This window comes from Mastigoproctus giganteus, chromosome 2 (assembly GCF_048544385.1).
Source record: "Mastigoproctus giganteus isolate SK-2022 chromosome 2, ASM4854438v1, whole genome shotgun sequence".
NCBI lineage: Eukaryota > Metazoa > Arthropoda > Arachnida > Uropygi > Thelyphonidae > Mastigoproctus > Mastigoproctus giganteus.
The window spans coordinates 206,368,649-206,395,835 of record NC_143576.1 but is presented as its reverse complement, the minus strand read 5'-3'; the positions used below and the strand labels follow the sequence as shown (position 1 = coordinate 206,395,835).

At 35.9% G+C, this 27,187-nt stretch overlaps 1 protein-coding gene across 1 annotated transcript in view; it reads left to right on the top strand.

Moving 5' to 3' along the window:
- The window catches only part of LOC150089964 (neuroguidin), an 81,384-nt gene that overhangs the window by 21,143 nt on the left and 33,054 nt on the right, over positions 1-27,187 (top strand). The window contains exons 3-7 of the mRNA XM_090368927.1: positions 10,789-10,926; positions 13,629-13,713; positions 18,326-18,378; positions 18,556-18,679; positions 26,997-27,121. Of these exons, the coding sequence (XP_090225053.1) occupies positions 10,789-10,926; positions 13,629-13,713; positions 18,326-18,378; positions 18,556-18,679; positions 26,997-27,121 (525 nt within the window). The remainder of the gene's footprint in view (positions 1-10,788; positions 10,927-13,628; positions 13,714-18,325; positions 18,379-18,555; positions 18,680-26,996; positions 27,122-27,187) is intronic.

Sequence of the window (27,187 nt, the reverse complement as noted above, 5' to 3'; positions counted from 1 at the left end):
TTGTCCGGTATTCTTGTAGGTAAATGAACAATCTGTGCTAGGTCATTAGTAATTGCAAAAGCCTCAGCATCTCGACCTGCTGGGTCGGTGTGACTAGAAAATGGAAGCCAGCTGGAGTTGTGAACGTTAAAATCACCAAGGAAAATTACCTCACTGTTAGGAAAGTTGGACTGGAGAAAGTCAAGTTGCAAAGAGAGGAAGTCAAAGAGCTCCAAGTGATTAGTGGAGTTGGGAGAACGGTAGAGACAACAGTTGAATTTGACACAATGAGGTAGAGAGATTTTAAGCCAGAGAAGATCAAAGAGAGGAGATTCCAAATTTCCAAGTCTCTGACAGGGAATATCAGAACGGACATATGCACAAGTATCACCTTTGAGGCGAAAGGAATCATACAGCAAATAATTTGGACATCTGAGATGAGAAGTAGTTGAATCAACTGATAACTGAGATTCAGTCAGAAAAAGTACATTGGGTTTGGAAGACTGCAAGTGGAAATGGACATCGTTGAGATTGGAATTAAGACCACGTATATTTGTGAAATGAATTAGGAAGTCCTTGGGAGGTTTAGATCTTTTCGCAGATAAGCTTGATCTATTATTTTGACAATTCATGGTGTATTCAATAGTAAGAAAAAGTGGGTGGGACATGCAGTATGAAGTAATGAAATTTTTGGATATGGCGTACATGTGGTAAGAATATACCCAGATCCTTGACATAATGTGGCCTCGACAATGCTCCCCGCATACACACTACTCGGACTCCCTCCAGTCACTATCAGGCAGAGTAGAGGTAGCAAGATTATACACTAGCTGATCCGGAAGCCTCCTAGAGAGTTACCAATAGGTTTGGTCCGGTGTACTATCTAGCGGCCGGCCTGCGAACACCGTTTTAGAGCTGTACCCTCGAAATGTAATGAATATTGGATCTCGCCACGACATTCATCATAACCTCAAAAATCATCAATCATACTGCATGATGGAAGAGATAGGGAAGGGTTGGCCGGAACTTAGCTCTTGAGACTAAACATGGGTTCCACCACTTCAAGCCTCCAATAAGCAAAGTGGTGGTATTTCACCGGTTGATGAGAGTCATCTACCACCTAGTACTGCCTGGTAACATAGAGGGGCGGCGTTCCTCCATGTGGTGTGGGCGCCACACCTCGACCCCTGCTTACGTTGGTTCACACCTGGGTGGTCACCCACCATGTACTTGTGCATGGAGGTTATACCCAGGATTACTAACAGTCCCACCATCGTGAAGGTGCAAGCAGAGGATTTGGCTGTCATAGACCGTCCGGACTTCGCCGAAATTGGGTCCACTTGACTTAAGTGTCACCCGAATATCAGTTTCATCAGCGTTTTAGACTCCCAGGTAGCAAGAACAGCTTGTCTGGCATATCTGAGAGAATGTCTGTGACAACCTCAAGGACCATAGGTGGGGAAGGTGTGTAAAGTTCAAGGGAAGGTATTTTGAGGAGAAATCCACAGAAGGTTCAGATGATGACAATTAAGATAAGATCTTGCACCAGTCCACAAATTAAACGATCGCCCCTCGCATATTTTCTTTCACGGTTCCATTTTCTATTTTATAATTTTGTTAAAGAAGGTTTTGAAATTTGGTCTTGTAGCTTTTAATTTTTTTATCAATGCTTTATGATGACAGTATACTTTTCTACCATTTTTTTTTTTTTTTTTTTGAAGGATTAGTTAACTTATTTCTCTAACATATTTTAGTGTAATAATCACTATTATTTTTATTTCTTACTGAAATACGAGTCAGTGGAGATTTGTGTTTTGGTTTCAAGTTTTAATTTATTTGCATTTTCTTTTTATGGGTGAACCTAAACAAAAAATTTATTAGAACATGTATTTTACTCTACCACTATCAGTGGGAATTTCCATAGAATGGAAGTAGAGAGAATAAATGAAGAAATATTAATTCAGCAAGTTTAGAGTTCAATCAGAAGTGGATGTTTTTTAGTGTGCGTGAAGAAAGATGGAATTCCAAATGCCAGAATATTGCCCGTGGCAATGCATTTAACAGAACCTGAATGAGTTTGTTATAGTGAAGTAAGTTTGTAAGAAAGGAATCATTAATTAACTTTATTTTCCATGTAATAGGACACAGTGGACCCTAAGAAGTAGTTATATTTTAAAAGACAAATTTTGGGAAAAAAATTTATTGAATATTGAAACATAATTACAAGTGTGTATTAAACAAAATGTCAGTATAGAACAAAACTTTCATTCGTTGTAGAATGCCAAAATCTCATCACTGCTATCACACCCATCTGTTTTTAATATTGTGGTCTGAACATTTACATTCTTCAAAGAGTGTAACTGGCTAAGACCTGGAATTATAGCTAACTCAGTTTATTTCAGCAGCCACCCTTTTTGTTGCATCCATTAGGTGTGATCTGAAAATTTTCACGCTAAAACTGGCTTTTTCAGATGACCATCCTGATGTTTTGACTATACTTTCTGTAGTAGCTACTACTAGAGATAAAAATGACAGTGTGCAGCTAGTATCCCTTTGGACCATAATATGCAGGAGAATTTTGGGCAACATTTTATAAGAAAACAAAAGTGCATCTTGTTCAGAAAATACAGTAATTTTACCCATTTCGATTGGATAAAGTAAGGTATTTAAAGTGGCTTTGGAAATACCTCTGCAATTATGGGAAGAGTATTCGATGATTGGCAAATTGTGATTTGTATAGTTCATCATCATCAGCCTTTTTCAATCCCCTGCAGGATGAAGGCCTCTCCAGCAACTTTCCAGTTCCTTCTGTTTTGTGCAATGGCCATCCATTTACTACCCATGAACTCATGAATTTAATCTGTTCATTTCTGTTGTTTTCCAGGTTTTCTTTTAGCTCCTCTTGGGAACCATTCTGTTATTTTCTTAGTCCATCTGCCATCATGTCTTTGAGATATATGTCCTGCCCAAGACCATTTCAGTTCTTTAGTTTTGATAAGAATGTCCTTTATTTGTGTTTGCTACTTAATCCAGGTGTTTCTCTTCTTATCCAACAGATCGATTCCTAATATAATTTGTTCAATTCTTCGCTGTGTAGTTTTCAGCTTCTCTTCCATTCTTTTGGTGAGTGCCCAAGTTTCACATCCATATGTCATTGTAACGAATGGGCCTGGTGTACTGGGGACCATGGTTAAGAAAAATATATACATACAATGATAACCTAGTTTAATATAATATAATAAAATATATAATAAGTAGCAGTAGCTTTCAAGACTAACAAGTCTCTTTTTCAACTGATTTAAATACAGCGGATAAGTGCAATGAGCTGAGAGTGAGGCACGTTATTCATTTTCTATTGTTGTTGCACGGACGTGCGCTGTTTACTTCCAGTGTTTATCCAGCATTAAAATAGTTGTCTCTAGGATGGGGTGTAGACGTATGCCTTTGTGGCGGTTTATCGCCTTTGGATTGTTTAATATGTTAAGTGACTCTAGCCATAGGCGGTGGCGAAAGTGTCGTGAGTGGTCTACTATTTCAAAGTCACGTTTGGGATCGAGATCGTGGTTGGTGACCCAAAAATGTTCCGCAACTGCAGACTGGTCAGTTTCGGCAAGCCAGATTGCTCTGTCATGTTCCGTAAGGTGATCTTGGAGATGTCTTTATGTTTCTCCAATGTAGCAGCTGTCACAGTCTCTACAGGTTATGCGATATACTACATTGCTGCATAAGAGAGGTGTGACAGGGGTCTTCATGCTGGAGACAAGTGAACGTAGGTTTCTGCAGGGTAACTGCATGCATTTGATGTTGTAATTTCTAAGAATTTTGGAGATCTGTCCTGACACGCCTGGATAATAGGGAATGTAGGCGGACGGTATACCGTCTTGGTTCGGTGGTCTTGGGTGGGATGTGAGTTCTTGTGCCTGTAATAGGCACCTGTTTAGCACGTGGGATGGATAACCACATTTGGTTAGGTCTGCCTTCACACGGGAAATCTCGTTACGCCTAATTGCATCAGTGCTGGAATGGCTCCGAGCCCTGGAGAATAGGGTGCGGGCAGTGCTGTTGAGGTGACTGGGTGCGTGGCCGGAATTGTAGTTAGTAAATTGTCCGCACCACATAGGTTTGCGGTATACCGAAGTCTCTAGACATGGGCCTACGCGATGCACCAAGACATCCAGGAACGGGAGTGCATCGTTGACCTCTAACTCTATGGTAAACTGGATGAAATTAGACAGGGAGTTGAGGTATTCCAGTAGTGCTGTTTCAGAACCACGTGGTATTACAGTAAAAATATCGTCAACATATCTGCACAATGTTGTAATAGGTACAGGTGGGTTCAGGTGTATCTGCTCCTCCAGATCTTCCATGGCGATGTTGGCTACTACGGAACTAACAGGGGCACCCATAGCAGTGCCATGTACCTGCTGGTAGACTGAATCCTCAAAGGTGAAGATGCTGCTTGATAAGCATAGGTTGAGGGCAGTGCAGATGTCATCAGTGGATAGTGACGTTCTGGATTGGAGGCATAAGTCGTTCTCGAGGAGCCTTCTGGCGCAGTTCATGGCCTGTTGGACGGGAATTGAAGTGAATAAAGAAACCATATCAAATAATGCCATGACGGTGCTGTCAGGGATTGAAAGTCCGAGGTGGATGAATTCACTGCTATTTTTGACGGTGTGTGTGGTATTTGCTACAAGAGGTGAGAGGAGGTGCACGATATGCTTGGATGGTTCATATGTTGGGGCACTGCAGCACGACACTATTGGTCTGAGGGGAATATCCGGTTTGTGGATCTTTGGCAATACCGCAATTCTATGGATTGCCAAAGATCCACAAACCGGGTATTCCCCTCAGACCAATAGTGTGGTGCTGCAGTGCTCCAACGTATGAACTATCCAAGCATATCGCACACCTCCTCTCACCTCCTGTACGAAATACCACACACACCGTCAAAAATAGCAGTGAATTCATCCACCTCATTAAGGACCTTTCAATCCCTACAGCACCATCATGACATCATTTGATGTGGTTTCTTTATTCACTTCAATTCCCGTCCAACAGGCCATGCACCATGCCAGAAGGTTCCTCGAGAACGACTTATGCCTCCAATCCAGAACATCACTGTGTGTGTGTGTGTGTTGTTATGGAGGTTTAATGGTGCATAAGCTGCTGAGGCTATAGTGCGCCTCAGAACATCACTATCCACTGATGACATCTGCACCGCCCTCAACCTATGCTTATCAAACAGCATCTTCACCTTTGAGGATTCAGTCTACCAGCAGGTACATGGCACTGCTATGGGTGCCCCTGTTAGTTCCGTAGTAACCAACATCGCCATGGCAGATCTGGAGGAGCAGATACACCTGAACCTACCTGTACCTATTACAACATGGTGCAGATATGTTGACAATATTTTTACTGGAATACCTCAACTCCCTGTCTAATTTCATCCAGTTTACCATAGAGTTAGAGGTCAACGACACGCTCCCATTCCTGGATGTCTTAGTGCATCACGTAGGCCCATGTCTAGAGACTTCGGTATACCGCAAACCTATGTGGTGTGGACAATTTACTAACTACAAATCCGGCCACGCACCCAGTCACCTCAACAGCACTGCCCGCACCCTATTCTCCAGGGCTCGGAGCCATTCCAGCACTGATGCAATTAGGCGCAACGAGATTTCCCGTGCGAAGGCGGACCTAACCAAATGTGGTTATCCATCCCATATGCTAAACAGGTGCCTATTACAGGCACAAGAACTCACATCCCGCCCAAGACCACCGAACCAAGATGGTATACCATCCGCCTACATTCCCTATTATCCAGGCGTGTCAGGACAGATCTCCAAAATTCTTAGAAATTACAACATCAAATGCATGCAGTTACCCTGCAGAAACCTATGTTCACTTGTCTCCAGCGTGAAGACCACTGTCACACCTCTCTTACGCAGCAATGTAGTATATCACATCACCTGTAGAGACTGTGACAGCTGCTACATAGGAGAAACATCAAGACATCTCCAAGATCGCCTTACGGAACATGACAGAGCAATCCGGCTTGCCAAAACTGACCAGTCCGCAGTCGCGGAACATTTTTGGGCCAACAACCACGATCTCGATCCCAAACGGGACTTTGAAATAGTAGACCACTCACGACACTTTCGCCACCGCCTATGACTAGAGTCACTTAACATATTAAACAATCCAAAGGTGATAAACCGCCACAAAGGCATACGTCTACACCCCATCCTAGAGACAACCATTTTAATGCTGGATAAACACTAGAGTAAAACAGCGCACATCCGTGCAACAACAATAGAAAATGAATAACGTGCCTCACTCTCAGCTCATTGCACTTATCCGTTGTTTTTAAATCAGTTGAAAAAGAGACTCGTTAGTCTTGAAAGCTACTGCTACTTATTATATATTTTATTATATTATATTAAACTGGGTTATCATTGTATGTATATATCCATAAGTCATGGTGGGGAGTATATTTTGGTTCATTGTTTTGCGTTTCAGACAAATTGGGATATTGCTCCTAAGTATGTGACTATATTTCCTGTATGCTATCCATCTGAAATTTATTCTTCTCTTGACTTCCAGCCATTTATCATTATTACAGCTAATGACTTGTCCCAGATAAGTATATGAATCCACCTTTCAATTACTGCTCCTTCAATCATCATATCCTTTTCTGTGGCATTCTTGTTCATCCTTACTTTTGTTTTAGCCATATTCATCTTTAGCCCAAAAGCCTTACTAACTCTGCATAGCTGATTAAGACTTTCATCTAATCTTTTGGGATTGTGGCTTATGATCACAATGTCATCTGCAAATCATAAATGGTTTAGTTACTCTCCTTTCACATTGACTCCTTTCTGCGACCAGTCCAATCTTCTGAAAACTTCTTCAAGGGCAGCAGTAAACATCTTCGGAGATATTATGTTTGAACTCCTTTCTCAATTTTAAATTTGCTACTGTCTTTGTCTAGTCTAATAAAGGAGGTAGCATTCGCATATATTTTCTTCAAAATCATAATGTGTAGGGTGTCTGTGCATTGTCTTTCCAGTGCTCAAAACATTGCTGTATGAAGTCAAATGCCTTTTCATAATCCACAAATGCCAGGCATAATGGTGTTTTATATTCATTTCCTTTTCTCCATTAGCTGTAGTATTATATGAAGGTGATCCATAGTTGAGAATCCTGTCCTAAAGTCAGCTTGCTCTTTCAGTTGATTCTCGTCAAATATTCTTTTTAATCTGTTAGTAATGACTCTTGTGAACAACTTGTAGATGTGGGACAACAAGCTAATTGGTCTATAATTTCCAATTTCTGATTTATCTCCTTTCATATGCAGCAAAATTATGATTGCATTATTCCACTCCTTAGGCATCACCCCTTTCCTAATGTATTTTGTGAAGAGTTTTGCCAGTGTCTGTGTCATGTCTCTTTCTCCCAATTTTAACAACTCTATAGTAACTTCATCTTCACCCAGGACTTTCTGATTCTTCGTTTTCTTCAATGCATGTTCTACCTCATCAGGAAGGATATTGGGTATGTTGTACGTGTTGCTAACATCAGAAATGAAGACATATGTTGCTATTTTGCTTGCAAAAATCCTGGTCGTTGACACCTGATGAGAGGCTGGTTTTATAAGTTGTGTGGCAATGTCTTTATTTTGTAAATTGTTTAATTATTTTATCATTTTTGTAATTATTTATCTCATAAATTTTTTTTTGTTATCTTCTATCACTCTCTAACTTCCTCACTTTTTTCCTCACTTTATATATAATATATATATGTGTGTGTGGGGAGCAAGAGACAGACAGTATAAATAGCACCACGATAGCAATTGTATAAACTTGCCCATTAAAGTATTATGAAGACTAATCTCCTAAAATAGTAAAACCCTGTTTAAGTTAATAGCCAAAAGCTTATTTTTGGATTTTTGCTACTTCTGCTATAGTAGTATTTGTAGTAACTGTAACTAACAGCTTAAAATAATTTTTTATCTAGACCATAGTTATGCTAGTAATTTTTAAATTAAACTGCTTAATTGCTGTACAACATATTATTATTAGCCAAATGATGCAAATGAAAGTATCATAAAAGGTTTTTTTTTTTTTTTTCTGGGTCTTGTGTCCCAGAAAAATCTACAATTATAAGGTTTATGTTAAAGTATTACATGTTTCATTTACTTTGTTTAAATTAATATAATGTTTAAATTAATTCACTTGACATCACACAATTCAGTGTTATTTGTATTCATAGAGTGTAATGATATTACTAGTGAATGTACACTGGTGTTCAAAGAAAGTGCATCACCTAGGAATTTCACATTTCTAACCCTTTTTTGTGATGGTGTGTTACATTAATGACTAGCATTATAAATATAAAGAAAAGATATTTATTAATAGTTAAGGCAAAGCTAAGTAATATTTGATAGGTGCTCTCAAAATATTCCAAAATGAGCATTTGCAACCTTTATACAACAGTTTTGGTAAACACGACAATTATGGCTGAAATGTTATCAGAAGCCCTCAATTTGCTTCAGTTTATCATTTTATATGGAAAACAAAATGAAAAGTTCACCAGATGCAAACTAATATTTAGTTGAACCACCTCTGGCTCTGATGACAGCATTGACAGGGTCAATTTCTGAAGATAATCAACCGATAGTTCATGGTTCCAAACACAATTTGTGGCTTCCTGAAGTTCACGAAGGGTCTTTGGTTTCTTTCTGGCAATTGCAGATTCCACACAATGCCAACAGTTCTCTATAGGATTCAGGTCTCGGCTGTTTCCTGGCCAGCTAACAGTTGTAATGGACTATTCTTCCAACCATTTTTTCACCAGTAAAAATGTAAACACATTACTCTCGAACCTCTAATGCAGAAATGAAGTTAAAGTAATTACAGAAGTGCCTACTTACACTTTTCGCCCAATGACAAGGAGCAGAGTCATCCTGAAAGATGCAGTTACTTGGCAGGTTGAAATGGTCTCTAATGGTTGGCAGCAATTTGCCTTCCAATATAGCCAGGTATCCATTGGCATTTACGGAACCTTTTATAAACTGCAGGTGACCTATTCTGTGATACGAAATGCACTGCCATATCATTTGGCTGGTAGGGAATTTCACTGTAGACATCATACAGTGTGGTTGGTATTCTTCATCACATCTATGGCGAATCGTTTGTCTCCCATCAGAGCCATGCAGGTTGAATTCCTTCTCATCCGAGAAAATAACTGACTTCCACTGTTCGGGGGTCCATTTGACATGCTCCTTACACCAAATTAATCGGACCTTTTTCTTTTTTTTGTGTGAGGAGGGGCTTCTGAGGACTACAGGCTACAAGTCCATTTCTGAAGAGGTGTCTTATGACTGTTACTGCACTTGCTATCACTCGTGTATGTTCTTCCCATTCTCTTTTCAGTTCAGATGAAGAAGCTTTACGGTTTTTAAGGCATAAGCACTTCAAAACACGGTCCTGTTTTGGTGTAGAGACTCGTTTGCATCCAGTTCCTTTTTTCCTATCAGCAGAACCAGTATTCTTGAGTTTGGAAAGAAATCTACTCACTGTAGACTGATTACAAGACACTGTATAAGCAATATGATGGGAAGAACATCCTTCCTCACATAAAGCAACAATAGTGCTCTTTCTTCGTGGCACCAACTGCACGTAACTCGCCATTCTGAGACAAGCAAGGAATGACTGCAACTCTTTCAGAGTGTGCTTATATAGCTGAAAGTAACAGCTGATGCAATATTACATCATCACCTACACACATCAATCTTATGTGATGCAATCTGTAAGAAATATTGCCATATTCTTACGTTATTCAGATGACAATTACAATTTTAAGGGTAATGCACTTTCTTTGAATACCAGTGTATACTGTTGCATTAGGAACATCTACCAAGTGCCTTGTTTGCACCACCTTTTAGCATTTAGCATGGTCTGTCTGGATATATTTTGTGGTGTAGACTCTATGAGGTGTTGTATGGTGTCCTCAAGTTTGGTAACCCATGCTACCTGCACTGCATCCCACATTTGCTAGTTGGTTGATGGTACTGTATTTAAATACCGAATGGCCCATTCCATGATGTTCACATGTTCAGTTTGGCTGAGATTGGATGTCTAACAGCCATGGGAGGATGGAAAACTCCCCAGAATACTTTTCAAACCAGTCTTAACACAGTTGTAGCCCATATGACATGGAGGATTGTCTCCTTGAAAGATGCCTTGATGATCTGGGTACATGATCACCACAAATAGCTGCACACAGTGAGAAATGGACCTGTACATCTTCAGTGAGGTGCTGATTGATAGCTACCAGGGAGCTTATGGTCGCTGATGCAAACATATCCCAGGCCATTATGGTGCCCTTGCTGGCCTGTACAGCCCTCTTCGTGTAGCAAGGTTTGAGAGCCTCAGGAGCCCATACCCACTGTAGGCACATTTCCTTGTGATGGGCCATCAGCGTGCTAGTATCCAGTGCATTGTCCATGTTGAAATAGGTTGTGCCATCCCCATGTTGTGTTTCATGGTCAGTTGTTCCACTGTGACATGTCTCTTTCCCCTTCTTTGCATAGAACTACTGAATGCTATACTGACAGGCTCTGCCTTATATAAAGACAGTTTGCTACATGTGGCAGTGTTGCACATGAAGGTGCAGTTGGGGGTGTTTTTAATGTAATGATATCTTACTGTATTTCGGGTCTATTTCTTAGAGGTTATTTTTTTAGTTATGTCCAGTTCCATTTTGTTCCTTGTATTTATATAATAATTTGTTTTATTTTAATAGGGAATTAGCTTTTTAGAAGTGAAAAACCAAATGATGCTAAGCTACCTTATCAATCTCACATATCTGATTTTGAGAAAAATGTCAGGCCAACAATTAGAAAGTGACCCAGCTGTTGATAGATTAGTTGAAATAAGGACAGTAAGTATAGTTCTTAAAAGTGTGGTTTTAAATAAATGGAATTTAATAAAATCATAATAATAAAGTAGTGCAGAATATGGCATGTTCAAGTATGTTAATGTTTTACAACTTTTAATTTAGTTTACAAGCAGGGCTTGTGTTGAATAGGGAGATCATGTTTAAGGTCACAGATATTAATTTGATATATAGAATCATGCTCTTCAGGCACTCTCTCATGGAATAGTTAAACAATTTTTTTTTATATCAGTAAACTAATAAAATCTTTCTTTAAATTTTTGTTATTTTTCTTTCAGTTTTTAATGGCAATTGAATGAAATCACATCTCCATACTTTGAATAGGTTTGCCAGTGAGAAGAAATTACCCAAAGCGAAACAAATAGCTTATCAACAAAGTAAATTTGAATAGTTGCGGCTGTCTTTGAAAACCATCCACATATCCAGTTAGCTCAAATGTTGATTTTTATTTTCCATATCAAATTCAGGCCATTTGGATTAACAGCTCTCTTAAGGAAGCAGACTGCACAAGAACTCTGTTGTTCTTCTAATTCATACATGTGTTTTTGAATTACTTAGAAATTAATTGTTGGGATCAATAATGGAATTTCTCTGTGATATCCTAATAATTTCAAAAAATATTTAGTCACACTTATCTAACAGATTTGGTAAATAAACTGAAATTGGTCATCATAGACTGCATATATTTCTTTATAATCTGGAATTTTCTTTCTGTTGGGTTGGGGTGGAGAGAAGGATTGAGAGAGAGAGAGAGAGAGAGAGAGAGAGAGAGAGAGAGAGAGAGAGAGAGAGAGAGAGAGAATTATTGGTTTCCTCTTTGAATTGACATAGCATAATGTCAATAATTGTAGTATAAGAAGTTTGAATACATCTCTTGATAAATGATACAATAATTATGCATAATTGATACCCTTCTTTTTCTGTAGCTTAGTAACACTTATTAAAATGTCACCATACATTTTATTTAGTTTTACACTGTGCAGGAACATTTTTCAGATTAATTTAAATATCAGAATTTTGCTCTTACTAAAATATTTAGCTGATACCATTGTTTATATCATTGCTCTCATCAAGAGCTAATGAAAAATAACACTTACCAATTGCATTATTCTTCTGAAATTCATTAATTTTATAGAATGCTTTTTAGATTAAAAAATTTTTTTTTGTAATCTCACATAGCTTGGTGATTAAAGGAATTTTCATCACTGAGCTATTGATGCCATGTTTAGTGGTATGTTATAATGCTACAGTTTGTGTAATACTAATTTCTTACCTCGATTTATCTTCCCATAGGTGCTAAATTATGACCTATTTCAACAGGTTAATTTGTATGAATGATAGAAATGGTAAAAATATTTTACCATTTCTATCATTCATTATTTCATTTAGCAACAGCAAAACTTGTAAAAAGAACTAGTAGTTGCTCCCTTTCACGCCCCCTGACTCCGATAGATGCTTTTTCATTGCTATAAGCACCTTGTGGAAAGTTTCAGATATATGAGCCCACCTTAGTAGTTTATCTTCTATCCAGTTGTGTCAAATTGTTTGATAAATTTTCTTCAATTCGAGTAATTTCAAAAAAATTTCCCAGATTGAAGACAGGGTGGGCTCCCAGCTTATTGATATCTTTCAAACAAATTAACTATTTAGTGCAATAAAAACTTTACAGGGGGTATTAAAAAACAAAAAAGTTCCACATACATCATATAACAATCTATTACTTGATATGGAGCAATATGGCCTTAGTTGCTAATGCTCCTAAAAAAAAAAAAAAACCAAACCAAACCAAACAAAATTACTTAATACAGTTGACCCTGAAACCTGGATGGATTACATTAGTAGATTTTCTGTCCACTTCAATCTTGTGGCTCTGATGGATGTGAATAGTCTCCATTGCACCAGAATAAGCATGACTCGATCACTATCAATAGAAAACATCTAATAGATGAAATTAACTCCCTAAGGACCTCCAAGGCTGCAGGAGTAGACAGTGTACCTCATATCATTTAAGTTTCTTAGTCCACATATAATTGGTTTTCTGCTGTCAATCTACAGTGTTATTCATGACCAGCAATATCTTTGTTAGCAACTGAAATAAATATGCTATTGTACTACTACCAAAAATTTTCAACCTCACACTACCAAGGCCCTATAGGTCCATTTTGACTGCCTCAGTATTAATAAAAATTATGAAAAAGGCTCTTCTGCAATAATTTATTAACGTTTCTCTATATGAACCCGAACAAGTTTGCTATGCAATCAGTAATAGATTAACAGTTACTTATCTTGCAATTTAATTTGCTGTACTAAATGCCTTAAAGGAAAATCTGAACTTGATTAATCTCTACAGGAATAACGGACAGCACCGTATTTCTGGAGTTGAAAACTAACAGTAACTTAGTAATAATCTATTGCATAAACATAGTGTCTTCCTCAAGTATAAATTTAATGTCTTCCTCAAATATAAATTTAGTGTTGAGTGCAAGACTAGCCATCGCTAGAAAAAAGAATTCTGATGCAAATAATAAAGTAGATATAACTCTTTCTTTTATAATGTTGATGAGCACATAGAGAAAAGCATTAATGAACAGTTACTACCATCTTGCCAACACTTATAATAGTTTGAATGTGTTTTATATTGATATTTTTTTTTTCCCATTTATTAAATGTTCTAATTTTTTTTAAAGGTTTTAGAGAAAATGAGACCAATAGGCCAGAAGTTGAAATATCAGATTGATAAGTTAATAAAGACTGCAATGACAGGAAATATTAGTAAGTTATTTTATGATGCATATTATTCATTTTATGGAGTCTCTCTAATTTTAGTTGATTGTATTATGAATTATATGCGAAAAAACACTACACACTATTTTGTAACAAATAAGAAGATTTAATGGGAAATTATTGCCCCTAGAAGCTTACAAAGAAAAACAATAAAATAGAATATTTTGAATTTAGCCGAATGGGAATATGTAGTAGATATAAAGAGTGAATTGATTAAATGTAATTAGAGGCCATACATTCTGAGCTTCTCTTAAGTTCTTCCTTAGTTGTGGGGAGACAAATTAAAACTGTAAAAGCTCTAGACAATTGTGATCTGGTCTCTCTTTTTAGTTATTTATATTTATTTATTTATTTATTTATTTTTGTCTGCATGGTGTTATAGGTTCCCTGAAAAACTGCTGAGTGTCATTTTAAATGTTAGAGCAGCGTTGAGCCAGTCATGTGTAGAGTGGTTATCGTGAGTGATGTTGTCAGATGTTGTGTTGTGCTACTGGTCACTTTGTGAGCAATCAGTGACAGTCACTTGGAGAGTTGCTGGCTGATCCCTGTCATGATGAGGTGAGTCATCTACTTAGAAGAGTAGGAATCCAGGGAGGCAGGCAAGCAAAAATGGCAGTCCACCTCCTGGCCATCAAAGTCTGGCCAGAGAGGACATATAAGGTTGGAAAGGAGGGTTGAAAAAGTTGAAAAGGGGAATGGAAGACAGAGGGGAAGAAAGTATGAGGCTTCTCCTTAAAAAATGAATTCCATTTGTGCAATAAAGGATCGTCAGGGAGTAAAGTTAGAAAGGTGAGGGGGGGATGAGAGGGAAAGACATTCCACTTTTGGGAAAATCTGTAGATCTGCATTAAATTCCATCCCAGGTATCAGCAAATCCCACCCTTGGAAACCAGAGGTGAAAAGCAGGTGAGTGTGAGTGGGGGGGGGAGGTTAAAGATAGAAAAGTAGAGTAGATATCTCCTCTTGATTATAGGTTGTTCCTATAACCAAGAGGGGATATATTTAATTGGCAATTTAAATCCTGCCAGCCACAAAACCATAAAAGATATGTTTATGGTTTGCTTGCTTTGCAGGACCATTAAAATGCTGCAGTTTAAAGTTTAAAAGAAAGAATAGAAATAATTGAATTGAAATTAAGCTGAATTTAATTAAAAAAGGTATAAAAAATGAATTTCCTGTTGTTGAAGGTTAACAGTATATGTTCAAGGCATTGTTTAAGTTCAATGATGATTCTTCATAATTTGAAAAATCATTGTTAAATGATGTAAGGAAAAATCTTATCCAACTAAAATCAAAATTTTTTTGAAAAATAAATAATTTGAATGAATGAAGTTATCTTATTTTATACTAAGAATTATTTTTTAATTTTATAAAATGTTGGAGCCAAACTTATGGAAAGTATGGACCTTACCTTTTAATAAGCACCAACCTGTCTTTAATCACTGTATTTTTGTTGTTCTCATGAGATGGTGCTTATTGCAGGTTTTACTGAAGAATAAAAAGCAGATAGGAGGACAGAGAGCAGGAGGAGGAATGTTGATCAGCATGTAATTGTATCAATATTTTGGCATGTAACTGTGTATATTTTGTCTATTATCTGCTAAGGAAATTCCCAAGGTAGGGTTAAATAACATACAGTATCTATCTAAATGAATGTAGCCTTTATATACAGGTGACCCCACCAAGTGCAGTTTCACTGTGCGCAAATTTTCACTTATGTGGTAGAAGACCTTGCAACATGGCTTGTACTATATGCGGCCAAAGGTTTTCAGTAGTGTGGTGTATCTGACTCAGCCATGCTTTGTTATTACATAGTATATATAGTTGTTTTAGCATGATTGAATTTATAGTGTCATTGATCAGTTTCGCGATCAGTCAAAATTTAGCCTCTATACATTGTACCTACTTTTTTATTACAATATATTTTTCATTATGTATCTTTCAATTCAGCAGTTCTCAGAAACAGCGTGGCGTAATACAAGAAAGACCCCTTTGTGGGCTTGAGTCTCTGCTAGTGACAATGTCAGTGTGAGTTTCCAAGTTGAGTGAAAAGTGACTTAATTTTGTGCGTGTTTTGTCATTGAGTGAATTTATATTTTATTTCAATAGTAACCTTAATATAATGGCTTCAAAGCATGCCTCTACATCTGAAAGTGATTCCAGGAAGAAAAAATCCAGAAAAATTCTGTCATTGCAAGAGAAAATGATTATTTTAGGGAAAATAGAGCAAGGAAGAATGTATTCATCTTTAGCTAAAGAATGAGTGCAATGAATCATCGATATGAACAATTAAATTGTGAGGACAAAATTAAAGCAAGCATTATGTTGCCAACAAACTCTGCAAGTGCAAAATCCACTTTTGTTAGTCAACATAATACGCTTATTGAAAAAATGGAAGTTATTGAATGTTTAGATTGAAGACCAAAGGAATAGAAATGTGCCTCTCAGTTCTAATATGATCGGGCGCAAGGCCCAACGTATTTATCATCACATAAAGTCTCACACTGCTAGTGCAAATGGTAAATCAAGTTTCGGTGCATCCAAGGGATGGTTTGATAGATTTAAAAAAATTAGCAGTATTAAAGTTTTTGGCGAGATTGCTTCTACTGATGTGGAGGCAGTGGAAAATTTTTTACCAGAATCGAAAAATGTAATAGAATTGGGAGGATACATGGCGGATCAGATTTTTAACTGTGATGAAACTAGACTCTATTGGAAAAATATATCTGACAGGACATATATCAAAAGAAGAACGATTTGCACCTGGATTCAAAGTGTAAAAGGACAGAATCACTGTCCTATTTTGTAGTAATGCTTCTGGTGATTATAAATGCAAGCCTTTATTAGTGTATCGTTCAGAAAACCCAAGAGCTTTGCAAAGGCAAAAATAAATCCTCTCTTCCCGTTTACTGGCGATTGAATAGAAAAGCATGGATGACTGGCTCACTGTTTAGCAATTGATTAAAGCATTGTTTCGTACCTGAAGTTGAAGGATACCTGAAAAATAAGAATTTATCAATCAAGGTGGTCCTTATCTTAGACAATGCTCCACGTCACCCAGTGTCACTTCTCAATTGCAATCTAAATGTAAAACTTGTGTTTCTTCCTCTGAACACAACATCAGTTTTACAGCCTCTGGAGCAAGGGATCATTTCGACTTTTAAATCTTATTATCTGAGGAGAAGCTTGGCAAATCTTGTTGATAAATTTGAAAAATTTCCGGATAAAAACGTGCCAATGTTGGGCAGAATTCACAATACTAACAGGTATTGAAATAATTGAACAGTCATGGACTGAACTGAAGAAGTCAACTTTGAAGAACTGTTGGAAGAAGCTACTCCCTGAAACAGGAAGTGACTCACAAGACCTCAATATCATTCAGACAGAAGTTGAGAAAATTATTAAACTTTCAAACATTATTGGAGGCGAGGGATTTAATTATATAGGGCAGGAAGAAATTTTAGAACATATTCATTCCCATCAGGAGGAATTAAAAAATGAGGAGTTAGAAGAACTGCTGGACTCCAATAAAGATGTTTGTAAAGAAGAAGAAAATGAAGAGCAGAAGAAACCTGAACTAACAAACAAGGGTATATCAGAGATTCTAAAAGAAGCCGAGTTCCTGAAGGAGAAGATTATGCAGGAAGATCCCAACTTTCATAGAGTACGAAAATTAAGAGAAGCATTGACGATATTATGGTTTCTTATGTTGACATGAGAAAGATCATTTAGAAATAACAAAAATAGCGACAGACAAAAATTACGGATTTTGTAAGTCAACGTCAACTTCAAAAGCATGTCCACCTTCTGCTAGCAGTTTTATCAATTGAATGTTTTTCATACGTGTTGGTAAGTCACGGTGGTCAATTAAAAGTTTTATTTCATTATTTTACTGCTTCTACAGCATGTAGTTTTATTTTAAATTTAGGTAGGAATTCATTTCGTTTCCATAATGGAAGCGTATACCCAATTAAGTTTCTGTTGTTTCCATAATTTAGTTTTGATTTTTTTTGGGGGGATTAGTTTTCTTTCATCGTGTTTTCTTTTAACATAGTGGCCCTTTACGACATGAACTCGCTGTCACTCAGTTGGATCAATGGAATGAGAGGTGAGAAATTATGGAGGAAGTCAGTCTTGCCATTCGTTTTTGAAACCCCCATTCCATCAAAAATTAGCATAGAAAAATATTACTTTCATATATTTTATGATGTTTTTAGTTGGAATACATTTTAAACTATAATGTGAAATTGTTAATTTCTTTTAAAAATAAATTGTACCATTTGTAACACAGATTATAGTTTTAATTTCCTACATAAAAAGTTACAGAACCTCCATTTTTTCATAACAACAGTACCCCGCCGAATGTGGAATCGCTGTGCACAGATGTTGGTTGGAACGTATTTAAAAATTAAAGATATTAAATATATTTCAATTACACAGTGAAGTGAAACAATGAATAGTAAAGGTTAACTATTCTTTGTAGTATATAAATATTTCAAAATTTGTAGCCTTTTGTAGTGTATGAATATTGCAAAAGGCATAATCCTGTTGCAGTATGTAGCATATTGTCTATGTACATCAATTTATTTTTCTCTTACAGGTGTCAATGACCCTTTGCAGTTTCGTGCCAATCCAGATAACTTGATGAGCAAGGTATGTCGCATAAAATGTTTGCCAGTCAAAATAAGAAAGAACTTATATTTAAAAGGCATTATATTTTTCTTAAAAGTTTTAAATAAGAATTTTTTTTTTTTTTTTTTACAAACTTTTATTTCTCTTTTCACATTGACCAGTAATGTTAACTTTGTATTTTTTTTTCTCACTTCCAAGTTTAGTGATAATGAAGATAATGAAGCTGAGGAGGAACCTGCAGATAATTCAGAAAATAAAGATAACGAAAAAGAAACAAAACCTAAAATTTATGTACCTCCAAAGATAGCTGCAATGCATTATGGTAATGTTAAGATTAAAATTGTCAATTATTTTCATTTTATTTAGGTGTCTGTTCATGCATTCGTGTATATTTAAAAATATAATTACACTCTTTTTATTATGGAGGTTGTATGCCGACAACACCATGATTACTGATATAAACAACAATTTATTTTACAATAATTTTTAGGAAAAGAGCATTATGTCATGAGACCATATCAGTCTCTAAATGACACACAACAAAAGTAATAAGAAACTTGATATAGAGATAGCATGATCTTGTTTATTTATAGAGTTGCAGTCTTACCAGACTATCATGCTCTAAAATCTCTGTATTAGCCACACTCTTGACTTATATTCTGAATTGTATGGTTCACGATACTGGTGTTATCATGTATAGAACTGCCTGGAGGTATATTTGACACACAACCATCTCTATCATAGTAAAATACAGTAGAATGTCGGTTATATGGAATAATTTGAAAGGTTGATCTTTCTTCCTTTTTTTATTAATGGTAATACAGTAAGCTCCGGTTATAGTGATCACGTTTGCAAATTGAATTTTGATTATAATAAGCAAAAGATCGAGTTTATTGCCTGTTTATAACAAATTGTACAAACAAAAAACCCAATAAGCCGAAAACTGCAAATTGTTTTTATTGTTTTATGGTTGTGATCTGTAGAATTCTGTGTGACCTTCAGAAATGTGCTTTAGAAAAATATCACAGAGACTACTGGGTTTTCTTGGAAACCATGAGTGAATTTCAGATTAGTTTAGCTCCAGATTCGGCAAGAATAATATTGGCCCAAAACTGTGCGAAAACCGGAAATTATTAATAGAATTAGAAAAGGTGAAAATTTCGGAAATCTCTCGAAAGAGTTTAATGTGAGGACATCAAGAAAAATTCCAATGCTATAGCAAAATTTGCATAGATTATGGATAGTAAAGGAGGATTTAGCAGAAAAAATCTGATGTCAAAACCTGAAAATGCCACTTTAGAGAGTGCATTCACTTTATTTTTTTGTTTTCTTCAGAGTGAAGTTTAGGTGAACCAGTGTTTGACTCAGTGTTGTGTGAAAAAAGCATTGGATTTTAATCGAAAGTTTAAGAGGTAATGAAGATTTTAAGGCAAGCACAGGTTGGGCTGAAAAACTTTAAACGGAGACACGGTGTACATGAACTAGATATTCAAGGTGAGAAACTTTCTGCAGACAAAAACGGCAGTGGTGTCCTTTAAAAGTAAGTTTGCTTCAGTTATAGCAAATTAAGAGAAAGAAATGTTTATAATGTTGATGAGATAGACTTATTATGGAAAGCATTACTGAGAAAAACCCTAGCCACTAAAAGAGAAATACCTGCACCAAGTTTTAAGATGAGAAAAGAGCTAGTTACAATTGCAAATGCCACTGGGATGCACATGTTGTCTGTGCTCGTTATTGGTAAGTTGGAAAAACCAAGAACATTTAAAAATCTTTCTAATTTTCTTGTTTTGTATAAAAATCATAAAAATGCCTGGATGGATGTTTCTGTTTTCCGAGATTGGTTTATAATTTTTTTATTTAATTAATCTTATTTAATTTAATCATCAGGTAAGATTAAATTTATTTAATCTTCCCTTATTTTCCAGATATTTTTTTCCAGTGATTAAATAAATTAAATTTATTTAATGTTATTTTTATTTAAATTTATTTTTTCCAGTGATATAAAAAATATCCGGAAAATTTTCTAGTTTGATTATCCCAAAAATTTGGCCATCCGGAAGAGATCTGACTTTAATTATTCCGGATAACTGATGCTCTACTGTACTTTTATCATGAACCATACAACTAAAGATATGCTGCTGAGAGTACAAGTTAGAAATAGGCTAACGTAGAGATATCAGAGCATGGTGAACTGATATCACTACACCTCTCCAAATAAATAAATGACTTCTGCATTAGCCAATCTCTGACTTCAAATCTCTTCCAGATATATGGATTCTACTTTACTTAAAATTATTCACAAACCTGAGAAGCTTATTCCAAAGCAAAATCTTGCAGTGTTACACTTCGGCTAGCCTTGGTAATTTGTTAGAGCATTTAATGTAAAATTAAACACACCTACAGATTACTGAATTAACAAATTTCTATCGAGAAGATAGAAACTTGTATTTCCAATGCAGTTTGGTTTTCCTGGCAAGGCACAGAAGATGCTGTGGTTAATTTTGTACAGCTTATTGAAAATTCAGTGTCTAAATATGTGTTGACCAATTTCAAGGGCACTTTCTATTCACTTTGGTGGGAAAGTATTCTTTGTCAACTCTTAACATTCTCTATCCATCACAACTGCCCAGTATGCTCAGAAGTTATTTTACCAAGATCTGTTTCAGTTATTTATAAATTTCACTTTGTTTCTAGTTCTGTTTCTGACAGATGTTCTCACGGCTCCATTTTAAGATCACATGTCTAGAATTTGATCTTAGATTAGTGGATCCATAAAGATTTTGAAAATTGTGCTATGATTGCATACACTGATTGTATACACTGATTGCATACACTGATCATACACAGCATACATACTATGATTGCGTACACATCAGTGTATGCAATCATAGTTTTTGTAAAGTTTTAGGCAAAAAATTTACAGAAATTTAATGATTCTGTAAAGGACCATTAAAATTTTAGAGTAAAATTTTTCTTTACATCATCTTTCCAATTGAACTTCTAATAACAAGTTTACAATATGTACAAGGAAAATGATGATGGTGATATTCACAGGCAAGCTTTGTTATGGTAGAACTCCTATCATAAATAAGCTTGCAGTCCCACAGTTAAAATTTACTTTTCTATTTCTTTCATTACTATTTTCTTTTATCTACATCTCTCATATCTGACACAGAAGGTTAAGAAGTTTACAGTAATGCTAATTTTATCTATCAAGCTTGATTGGGATTTAAGCCACAGAACATTTAGAATTGTTTATCAATCTGTCTTTGACCCAGTTGTTATTCATGGTGCTGCCATGTTATTTTGGCAACAAGAAAAATCTTCAGAATTATGTTATAAGATTAAAAAGAACTTTCTGTTCAGTTTAATGATATCGTTATCAAGAACCTCAAGTGAAACTTGAACTTTGGTTAATTTTTCCTCTGTTATTACTGGTTTAAAGTTGCTAATCTCGTCATTAGTCTTATGACCTAATGTTCAGAGACACAGCTTATGTAAGTGTTTATATATTATGGAACAAATGCTATCCAAGGAATACTATGGCTAGTTTAGAATACTTACTATGTTCACTTAGTACTGTACTCATGATATCAGCAAAGATCTTCAAAGTCATATGGCAGCCTTCATACACTGAAGCAGCAATGTTGAACATTTTTATCACTTGCCTTATATGTTAGTTATATTGACATTGGTAAAAGTGACTACAAGTGGTTTTGAACTGCTGCCATGCCAAATGTGGCACAGTTGACCATTTACAGTTTGTGCATGGTTAGGTAAAGGACAGTTATATACACCAGTAAATTAGAGGTATTTGAAAGATTTTTATTATTATTTTTTAAAAAAAATTTGTCTCTTAATCTTTATTAATCTTTCAATCTTTATCTCTTAATCTTTATTAAAACTGTCAGATCTAGATGTCGTTCTGCTGTGGGAAATGTAGAACTCCAGTACTCATTACTGCCAAAAAAAAAAAAAAAAAAAAAGCATGCAACTTTGCTCACCTTGAATACCATCCAGATTTCTAGATAACAATCCATATCTTTAATTGTATCAACTTTAATTCCAGTTTTAATTTTTGCTGAGTTAACAGCAATTCAGAAGAAAAGTAATGCCTGGTTCTATAGAAATTAAGTTTTTGGGATGCAGAGAAGCAATATTTTTCTCTACATCCAAAACAAACTAGGCTCTCTATAGAACTAGGCATTCTTTTTTAATCCTGGAATCACTTTTCTTCTAAGTTGCTGTTAACTCAGCACAAATTCCAAATCTGCATTACAATACAATATTGTTTTGTGGTTGGGCACATTTAAGACACTGATCTCATATCTGTGTCAGTGCTCCCAGATCCCCCTCTAAAACTCCTTGACTCGTATCCATGAGAGAGCAGTTAGGTTAATCAATGAACCTTCCATCGCATTCTCACTTTATTCTTTATCATGTTGATATTTTTGCTTCATTCCTTTTCTGAGATAATTCCATGGGCCCTTTTATTCTGAACATGCATTTCATTTCCACCAAGCTGAATGTACACCATGTAGCTAGCACTTGTTTGCTGTTCAGCTTAAAACTCAATCCATCCATTCATTTTCGTGTATTTCCTCTACATCTCTTGTCTGGAACGGCCACCTTTCATCTTTCTTTAAAATTACAATGTAAAGAAGTTAGTCTAATGTAACATCAAAGGTATCAACAACCTTTTATGTTTTGATTGAGGTATTCATAAAAAATGAAGAAAAAAGCATAAAATAAACCTTGGTCTTCATATTAAACAAAAAAATTAATAAATTAAAAAAATCAACAAAATCAGATTATATCAATTGTATCTTTATCTCAGATAAGAAGTAAACTTTTTTAAGCATCTAGGTGTTTTTGATTATCTTAACTTTTGTTTTTTCCAGATGCACTTTGAAAAGATGTTTTGGATTAAAATGAATTCCCAAAACCTTATGTATGAAAACAGATTTATTTATTATTTTTTTTTATTCATCATTTAAAAAATTTGAAATATTACTTTCTCTGGAGATTGTTAGATGTACAGTTTGGAAAGCTGGTTCTAGTTATCATTGTTTATTATCATATTATATCGCTCACTGGCCACAATAGTGGCATAACTCAAAAATCATAATTCTGAGATAATCGATGAGGAAAATTTGGCTTTTAAAATTAGTTTGTTTAGAATTGAAGAAATTGTGATTGTTGAAATATATTATGATTCATCTCATCATACCCAGTGGTACTCAAAATTAGGCTGGCTTGATCAACATTCCCTTATGGGTAACCAGAATACTCAAAAATTTAATCCACCTTTTGAGTTGTGCCACTAACAAACACTCAAATTTTGTGACTTGAGTCTCCTAAAGATGGAAGGTAATTAGGATGAAGAACAAAAAAAAAAAAAAAAAACATTAAACAAGAGCTTTATTTATATTCAATTTATATTCATAAACTCAGGAACATGCACGAACTACATTTTAATCTTTGAGAACATAATTGTGGTAAAGCATAAATAAGAACAAGAAGTTAGTACATAATTATTGGTGTACAAACAAGCAAAATGGAAGAATTTAAGTCATTCTTAGAAAAAGTTATTCCTTCTGTAAATTAACTTTTAGACTGTTATAAAAGCCAGAATGACATTTGGGAATTGTGTTATTGTTCAACAAACAGTGGAGCTCACTGTGCTTCTTTTTCGAAATCGAATGGAACTCTTGTAGCTTTTTTCATTTCGAAATTTACAAATGTCTCCAAAGGTTTTCTTGTTTTGCTAGCTTTAACATTAACTGATTTATAATCATCATGTTTGTATGATGTTTTATAAAATAAAGAGTCCAAATGCTGCTTTTCTGCTTTAAATCTAGCAGTGTCATTGAATTTCACTTCATCGGTATTTTCATTAAATTTCATAGAAGTGTGTTGGGCAAAATCTTTCAGGTTGTAAAAATTGCAGTGACTCATCTCTGTCACCTTGAAAGGGTTTCCTGTCTTTCTGGCAGTTCTAGCTAATGTAACATATTGTGATGGGATGAATACAGGACCAGACTTTAGCAATATTTTAATATTTTTCTATAATAATGAGTTGCACAGTCACCCTCTTTTGCCTATGACTTACAACAAGAAATTTGCATTGCATTACACTCCTGTACTGGCACAACTCAAAAAGGATCACTATTGCACACAGACTGCATTCCACTCAGCCCCAAGGTTGGGGCATACTGAAGAAGTGCTACTGTTGATGCTTCTCGATGCAGTAAAAACTCAGATTGCATAACAACACTTGTGTCACGTAGTGAGATAATATTGATCTCACTTTGTACTGTTATTGCATAAATGTAGAGTCCACTATCCTAACCTCATCAGTTGTATTACCTCAAAAATTAAGAATTTTGAGTTGTGCCACTATTGCAGCCAGTGAGCAATATGATGTATACTGCTGTTAGATTTTGAGGTCATTCACAACTTTAAATTGTTGGCATGAGCTAAGATTGGAATGTTTTTATACAGGGTGTCTCAAAAATATTGGTACAAACGTTTAGAGGAGGTAGGTAACATCTAAAGGAATGTGAATCGCATTGGAACCCATAACCGGAAACATCACAGGAAAGTAGTAGCAGAGGGAAATGACACAATACAGTAATTAGTAGCAAACATTTATTTGACATAATATTAACAATGGAGTACGAGATGGATGCATTTCATGATGTTACAAAAGATGCTCGAAGGTTCCACCATGAGACGCGATGCATGCGTGACACCGACACAGCATGGATTGGCGGACACGGTTGAACACACCTGGAGTTTCTTTGACAGTAGCAGCAGTGCAGACGAGTCTCGCCACAAGATCCATTTCCGTCTCCACAGGCGATTCATACACGATAGATTTGAGGGCCCCCCCACAGAAAGAAACCAAGGTTCGATAAATCAGGTGAGCATGGGGGGCCAGGCAATGGGTCCACCACGGCCAATCCATCGATGCCCAAAACGCCTGTTCAAATGGTCACAACACACCTTCCATAATGGGCAGGCGCCCCGTCATGTTGAAACCAAATGCTGCATCTCACATTTGCTGGAACATCGTCAAGTAACCCTGGTAGAACTTGTTCAAGAAAGATCCGATATTTAGCGGAGTTCATGCGGGATGGTAACAGGTATGGGCCGACTAAGCAGTCACCGACCATACCTGCCCACACATTTATTGCGAAGTGATGTTGTGTTGCATGGGGCGCACACCATGTGGGCCCTCTGCTAATCCATACACTAGGTGCATGTCTGCCAGCTCACAGTTCGTATATCGATGCATGCTCTTCATGCGGCGACTACTGCTTGAATGAGTAAACCAGAAATGTTCTCTCTCGTGAACTGATGAACAGCACCATGTGCCAACTTACGGTGACGTTTCCGGTTATGGGTTCCTATACGATTCACATTCCTTTAGATGTTACCTACCTCCCCTAAATGTTTGTACCAATATTTTTGAGACACCCTGTATATTAAAGAGGTATTAATGCAGAAAAATATGTGCTGATAGTGTTTCTCCTTGGGAAATTTCCATAGAGATTGTTCTAAGGGGTTGTGTTTGCAACTTTATTCATAATTATTTTCCTATTTACAGTAGATTTTGAAATGAGATGAAATGAATACCCTTCTATGGATTTTAATTATATTTGTCTTGAAGTTTAAGAATTGCGAGGTCTGAATTGCATCAAATGCTGGAGAAATGTCTAAATAAACAATGTACATTTGAATGTTATCATTAATAGCATTAGTGACAAGAAAGGGAAGCTGAAAGATTGGTTTGAGTTGGCACACCTTTTTTTGTCATAATGAACTTAGGCAATTTCATTTGGCAGAATTTGGGTAGAAAAGTTAGGATTATTTCAATATAAACTTAGCAGTGAGATACACTTTAAACTGTGAAGGATTGGTAACTTTCTGAACTGGAAAAATTCTCTAACCTGAAACAATTTTTTTTTCAAACATTTAAAAATTAGTGCATCAACAACAGATGTACTGGACATTTTAAGAAAAATTACAGAAATTTTGTTTGGTCCATTTGTATTTGCCAGTGGTAGACTATTATTGACATTTTTAACCTTGTCTTTTCCAATAATGGTTTTGGAAAGTGACAGTCTTAGTAATGAAATTTTACTTAATTTAAGAGTTGTCTTGTCTTCTCTTTCTTCACAACTACAAAAGTTGTCTTGATGGGTTAGCATTCATTGCTGGCTCTTTTATAAACATCTTTTTTTTTGCTGTTGGAATTTTTCTTTGAAGGAAAGTTATTTAAATATGAAGGCGCCTCCGTAGCCAGGTGGGAAGGAGCAGCAGCGCGTAGCACATGCTTCTTGATTAGATCGGGGCTCGAGCCTGTCACCACCAAATACGGAGGATGCGGAAAGGTCCAGGAATGACCACCGCATATTCCCCTAGCAATATGGCCTTAGTTGCTAATGCTCCTAAAAACCAAATAACAAACAAACAACTTAAATATGAGCCTAATTTTTATATTGTTTAAATTTATTAGAGATGCTTGTAAATCTGTGTATGCTAATTAAAATGGCAATTTTAGGTATTAAATTTTTTGTACTTTTTCTAAATTAAAATGTTGGTTGTTTTAATTTATCAAAAATTTTTAGATGGTGATGAAACACAACAAGAAAGGCAGCAGAAATTATTAGAGAGAGCAAAGAAACGGGCTCTTAGCAGTAGTATCCTACAAGAACTAAGGAGAGAGTATGATGATGGTCCAGAAGAGATTCGAGTATTTATATACTTTAATCTACAATGTATATCTTATGTGATTACAAAATAGAACTTGATAAAATAA